Source organism: Lycium ferocissimum, chromosome 10 (assembly GCF_029784015.1).
Source record: "Lycium ferocissimum isolate CSIRO_LF1 chromosome 10, AGI_CSIRO_Lferr_CH_V1, whole genome shotgun sequence".
NCBI lineage: Eukaryota > Viridiplantae > Streptophyta > Magnoliopsida > Solanales > Solanaceae > Lycium > Lycium ferocissimum.
This window is the reverse complement of record NC_081351.1, coordinates 29,075,383-29,082,608: the sequence shown is the minus strand read 5'-3', so window position 1 is coordinate 29,082,608 and position 7,226 is coordinate 29,075,383. Positions and strand designations below refer to the sequence as shown.

The following is a 7,226-nucleotide window of genomic DNA, read 5'->3' as shown; positions in this document are numbered from 1 at the left end:
CGCTATGAATCAGATTTTAAATTTGGTGATTTCTGGTTGAATTTCAGCTGCCAGCGGAAGGAAGAACATGAAGATTTTCAGAATTTAGTCGGTCCGCCTCGTAGAACTACTATGGCTGCCAGCGATAATTGTCGGGCTTTCCCTGGAGATTTAGCAAGTGAGATTGCCTGTGAGATCGTTGTTGCGATTCAAATGCGCATGCAAGAACTCGTATGCTCTTATCAAGAGTCCTAGTTTCATTCAACAACACTTGAATTGTAGCAAGAATAAAGTCCTGATTTATGATTATGGTGCACCTGATGATTCCCCTCCCATTTCCCTGATTATTTTGGATGATCAAAATCAAGAAAATAATCCTCAGAGGTTTAGAGGTATGGCGAACCTCTTAGGTTCTGTGGATGGCTTGTTTTATTTGGAGTGCGAATTCGATCGTGAACTAGTCTCGTGTGCATTGTGGAATCCTGCCACCAGGGAGGTGAGACCCCTCCCTCTCCCTGCACCCGAAACCGATGATTCTAATTTCTATGGCGAACGTAACTTTGGGTTCGGATTAGACCCCTTGACTAATGACTATAAGGTGGTTCATTTTTACCCCTCAGATTTTGCTGCAGCTGTCTATTCCTGTTCCAGGGACTCATGAAGAATTTTCTGGCCTAAAGATTTCTACTTATTAAAAATTAAAGACGTTGCGGATCGCATATATGGTAATGCTTATCTGAATGGAGCTTATTACTGGCTGCTAACAGGGTACGATAACTGGGAGTGAGGTGTTTGAAGAGATTGGAGGGCCAGATGATCACTCTGTTAATTATTATGCGATGGGTCTGATGTTGCTTGATGATTCCATAGCCATCTTGAACATGGTTGAAAGATTTGATTTTGATATATGGATAATGATCCAACCAGGGGTTTGGAACAAACTACTTACCTTTCAATGCTGCACACAGATTAAGTCTTGCTTTGATAGCTCTCTCATTTTGGTAACTAGAGCTTTTCGACTGGTCTCCTATAATGTTCTGACTAAGAAGACGAGGCATCTTGGATTTCGTCATTTGGGCCTGAAGAACTTCACAGAATTTGGTGGCTGTGGGTATATTGTTATAAGGAGAGCTTAGTAACAATTAAACGTGGAGAGTTCGGCCATTAATTTTCTGACATATTTGACTGATTCCTCCAATGAGCTTTTGAACAAGTGCATCAGATGATATATGCGGTACACCCACTCCGTCGAGCTTATAAGCATGTTCACTTAATCTTTTATCATTTACATACTTCTGATTGCTGTCATAAAGTGTGTGGCATTGTGCTTATAAGATTACTTGAGCAGATGATATGTTAGCACATTCTCTGCTCCGGGTAAACCCACTCTTCTACTTGTGTGTCACCCTGCCTTTCTTAGTTATCATCATCCTTGAGATAGAAGCGTTGTCTTTTGATCTTCGAATCCGTTGCTTCAAAAGTTGTACTATGTTTAACTCGTAAAGCACTTTGATTGACTCAAATATCCACTTGTGTCCTTTATCGTATTTATGGTCTGAGTGCTGCAATCTTAATGATATGCTTTGTAGAATCAGGTTGTCAATGAGTCTGCTTTGAGGAAGGCTTTACGTCTTTGTTGCCACATTCATATTAAAGCTCAAGGCATGGTATTATTGAATTATAGCATTCTTGGTTTTGGTTCTTTTTGGTGCTGATTATAGCCTCAACTTCTCGTATCAAAAGACAATCTTTCTCTTGTTATGCTTTGTATTTTGATTCCAATTTTCAATTGAACAAATCGCTCTCCGTTGTAGCACTGGCAATTCCAACTAGACCAAAATGAACATGCTATTTAGGTTATCACATAACACTTGCAAAAGAATAGTTTTGGCATTCAATGGCCAGCACGGTAAAGAGGATGGTTTTCATAAAAGATATAAGCTCTTGTCAAGAAAACGAAAACAAAGAGAAGCTATATAACAGTTGCATTAAATTGTGTCATACAGTTGGGGATCTTGAGTTTACAAACATTAGACTTCTGAACCCCAGGTATATAGAATATTTGACTGTATTTTTCTTTTTCCACGCAAAAGGATTCATTCATACATGTCACAAGTTCCCATTATGAGCCTTTTGCTATTATTTCTCAGCATGAGATTTTGGGAACAGAAAAAAGAAACTGTACAAGCAACTTCCATAGGAGAAGCTCTTTGTAACGTTACCTAGACAATAACTAGTTGAGAAACAGAGCTAAAGTACTGAAGCTCTTTAAGAAAATACAGAATGCTTTTTTGGTATCCAAAGACTCCTCAGATATGAATCAAGTAGGGAAAATGAACTCTCTAAACCCTCTTAAATTCATGCATTTTTGTGTTTGCTGTTTGCTAGTGGGGTTGTTGGATCTGTTAGTTGTTTGTCCTATGCATTGGTGATTTTTTTTGTTGACTAATTATTTTTCTGAATCTAATGCTAATTACCACTTGATTTGAGATTTTCGTCATATTTAATTACTCTTGAATTAGCCTAAATATAGAGCTGATTAGAACATATGATTCTGACCTAGCCCGACCAGGATTGAGGCGTAGTCGATTGATTGACTGCAGATTACTTTGTAAGGGTGTGTGTGTTAATTTTACAGTTAAAATTATGATGGCTTAGTGAAAGTTTAGCTTTTTGTTTCTGTTTACAATATTCCCAATCTTGTAATCCCTAATTGAAAATTACTAATCACCTCTCTGTTGTAGGTAGATCACTAGCAAGCAGCCGGAGACTAGCTCTGCGAAGACTAAGTTTATGGTTTTCGTTGGTCTAGCACCACTTACACTCCCTGACTTTTTTGACCTTATGCTAGTTCTTCCATTTTTGTATTAAACGATGAATAATGATGATTTGTTCTACAAAGTCTATACTCAAAAGGATGAATTTTGTACTTGAAAAGACAAGAAACATAGTCAGTAATTTTGCAACTAATTGCAGTTTATTCAGAGGGTGAGTTGAATGCTTGATAACAGAGATAAACTGAAAGAAGCTATTTTTTGATAAGTTAAAATCAAACAAGTTTGCGACAGTGTTTGTTAATCAAACGAGTTTCTTTCATTCAAGGCCTTCTTGCATTCTAAAGAAAACATGGCAAACTACAAACTACAAGTACTACAATGCAAGCATAAGTGCTTGTAGTAAAAATGATCCCATTCTGGTGGGTAGTCTTGGTGGTTGAATGCTATATGCTATATTAATATTTTGTATTAGTGCTTCTCTGATTAATATCCTTTCACGGTTTAGCTGGTAACCCCTGATAAAAAAAATCCCTAGTGAAAGATGCATCGAGCATTCTTCATATTACTTATTAGGATCTTGTTAACTAATCTACTGCCAAGTTGTTCTTGTTGTTGCATTCACAGATGTACTACAGTAATAAGCTGAACCAATCACCTTGATTCTTCTAAATACTGAGTGATACCTATCATACTGTGAGAATCTGCATTTAACTTTTATACTTGCTGCATCTGAATCTTGGAAGTGGATGACTTGATAAAATGATACTTGTTTAGTGACAGAATACCTGAAAACATCATCCTCCTTCACTAAGCACACATATGTTGAAAGATGCATTATATTGTTCTCTGCTTCTTTATTAGACTGCAACATAATCTTTCCTTAGTGTCAAAAGTAAGTTGTTTTGCAATTGTGAAAAGCCTATCTGGGATTTGGCTATAATTCATTTGCCTTTTGCCTTATGGCGACTCTTTTAGGAGAAATAAACTGCTTGTAGGTATAATTTTTTGATGCAAATCTTAAGTTTTTGTTCAAATAGAAGGCCGGTTACAGCAAATGTGTTTTTCTTGCTTACTAAAGCCAGTTCCCCTTGTCCATTTGGGTGGACATTCTATCTGTTTAAAAATATCTGCATTGCCTCATGGGTAAATTCAATATTAACAATTTTTTGTCAGGTAAAGCTCAAGTGAGAGACCAATTATAGTAGAATTATAAAAAGGTAGCTACGGACTGTTAGAAGCTCCTAAACTATAGTTATCTTTGTAAGTTATCCATATTAAAAACTGACCTTACCGAATCAATATTTATGTTTTCTTTACTGAAATCATACATTTTGGTATGAAACTATAATCGCATAATCAACTGCCTGATATAATAATTAGACTAAACTGTTAGATTTTTTATTTTATAAAAAGTACCAAAATGTTATTTCTGCAAGAGCACTCGACAGTTAACCACCTCTTTCTAAATATATATATATATATATATATATATATATATATATATATAAACAGGAAGGTTTGGAATATGATTCCTGCTGCACATTACAAAGGATGCTAAAGTATACAAACTTAATTGTTCAACGAAATCAATTATAGATACCAATTTCAATCTAATATAGTATAAATCTTCATACGCCTTTTCAAAAAAAGACACTACCAGAAAATCTCTATTTTTCCATGCTTTTCTGGATTTCTCATCAAAAACAAACTGCTTGTAGGAAGTTTTGAAAAATGATTTTTGTTCAAATAGAAGGCCGGTTACAGCAAATGTGTTTTTCTTGTTGACTATATCCCATTGAATGTGGGTGGGAAAAATTACAAAAAAAAAAAAAAAAAAAAAAACTAGTGTTCTCACATGAAAAAATTAGAAAATTAAAAAGGAATCAATATTTATGTTTCAATGGGAATCTACGTTTTTTCCATCTGAATAATTAGGTTAGATTTTTTATTTTATAAAAAGTACCAAAAATTTCCCGAATCGAACCAAATATATATATATATATAAAGCGAGAACTATGCACATTACAAAGGATGCTAAAGTATAAAATTAATTGTTTTGTAGCACAAATTTCAATCTAATATAGTATAAATCTTCATACGCCTTTTCAAAAAAAGACACTACTAGAAAAACCTTTGTTTCTAGTAGTGAGAGTGGTTTATCATGTGATTATGATAAACATAATGAGTATGTTGCTTCTGTTAATTCCCATTGTAGGATATTATAAAGGAAAAAAATATTTTCATTCTACGCTATTGTAACTTTTAGGTATTTAATTCTATCAAATTTTATCGGTTGTGATAGCCGTTAGCTGACGCTTATAAAAAATCAAAAATTAACCGACCCGTACGAAAACCAAAGAGAAATCGAGATGATTGGGACGGTTTCAAAAGGTCTACTTTTGATTCTACCCCATAGAGTAACCGAAAATTGATATGGGACAAACTTTTAAAAATAACCGATTGAACCAAACCATTGACACCCTAAAAGCAATGGACCAATTAGTTGGATTCCACCAAAAAAAAAAATGTGGCAACATATTCTCGATTAAGGATCTCTCCAATTTTAGCGCTACTTATATAGCGCTGGTTGAGATCGTTCAAAGGCTACTGTCTCAGAGCAAATTAATCTCTGGAAGCAGGCAAATTGGGGGGCCTAAGATATGAAGCTTTTCGACTTTACTTGAAATGATAAGCAAATTATCTTCAGCAAATGGCGCACCAGAAGAATATTTTGTTCTGCAACTATTATCTCACCTTCAGGAAATTCCTAGATATCATTTATACATACGATTGACTTACCCCACCGGGTATTTACATGAAATCAACTCAACTACCATGATTAAACGATTTATTATAAGGAAAATATGCATTAATTAACAATGATTAAGAGATAAAGGTGTATGTTCATTCATATGATGTAAACACCTCTCCTGGTTTATATCTAGTTTGTTTTTATCATAAGACGTCGTCAAGGACTTCATGTTTAAAGGAATGCTTTCTGATTTCTTTTTTTTTTTTTTTTTCCTCTTCCTTACTCTCGTGCGTGTGTTTGGTGAGGGCATATGTTCTTCCTTTGTCAGTTAAGAATAAACTGATGTTCCAAGTCTTCTGTGGCTAACAATTAATACATAGGAACGCATGCTTGCTATTTAATCTAATATATATCAATTTAAAACAGAAACTGGTTTGAAACTGAAATTGAATAAGAATGCACAATCCATAATTAGATTTGTAGATATACCTGCTAGCAGTGTTTACAGCTAACTTCTTGAAAAAACTATTGAGTAGAAACTAGACATAAGTTCTATCTTCAAACTAGTAAAGACTTTAATGAGATAATGTTCTCAACGAAACTGCTAGCAAATCTTAATACGATACGAGGCCTCGTGTTGTTGTTATTATGCTCAACAAAACTGCTAACAAATGTTATGCAACAAGGCCTTGAGGAGGAGGAGAGCAGAGATGCAGGGGCACTGATTACACTTGTTGTTGCTAAAACATGTGCTTCCTTTGTCTTGTCATTAATTCTTTCTGCTCCAAGCAAGGCAACCGCAACATCAATAAACATCGGCCTTGTCATCTCAAGAGGAATAAGAATCTTGTTAGCGTCATCGTACCCAAAAAGACCTAGACCACCAGGACCGGCAATATAATGGCAATACATAGCCAATTTTCCCCAAAAGGCAGTTTGCATGATACTTGGCCTCTTGAAACTAGCTTGTGGTGGGGGTGAAATATACCCAAACTTCTCTTCGCCGAAGTTGAAGTAGGCCACATAAGTGAACCAAATCAAATAAATAACCCCATTGAGGAAAATACATTCCTTAGAAAAAAGATATGAGTTATCAGTATAATTTAACAAATCTATTTTTCTCCAAGAGGAGTTGGTTACTCCTAGCGTTAGAATTTTGGCTTCCTTTGCTCCTTGATGAGGAAACAAAAGAAGCAATTTGTAGTTTCCAGTCACCTGATCAAACCCTAGAAGCAACTTAGGATTAAATGGGTGCTTGTATCGCTTAATTTTTATTTCCAGATTCACGGAGGGTGGCAAAGCTTTTATCTTCCTAGTGGTGACATTGTATAAATAAACTTGAGCATCTTTATAGCTATACAAGCAAACAAGGCCATTGCAATGATTTGAGCAAATAGTCATCTCTCCATCGCAGCAAAAATAATAAAGCTGTAACAATAATCCTTCTGATTCACTTATATACCTATCATAGTACTGCTTTTTAGGATATGTTTGGAGTTGAAACAAAAGTCGGGTGGCTGAGGGGCGGGTTTGAGAACGAACATAGTGTGAACGGACAAAGTTGGGATGTTGTAAAAGAGTATTCCAAGCTTTACAAACACACTTGAATTGCATGAGAGGCTTGGGTGGAAGATATGTTAAGATCTCCGATACTATGTCAGCATAGATACTTTCATGCGTCTCCATAACTCTGCGGAGAATGGGTGAAAGCGAGGAAA

General features: G+C 35.4%; 1 protein-coding gene across 1 annotated transcript; it reads right to left on the bottom strand.

Moving 5' to 3' along the window:
• Positions 1–6,066: 6,066 nt before the first annotated feature.
• LOC132034780 (putative F-box protein At4g38870) lies at positions 6,067–6,909 on the bottom strand. The gene has a single exon (XM_059425142.1). It carries the CDS (start codon positions 6,907–6,909, stop codon positions 6,067–6,069), a length of 843 nt encoding a protein of 280 aa, XP_059281125.1.
• Between the last annotated feature and the right edge of the window lie 317 nt (positions 6,910–7,226).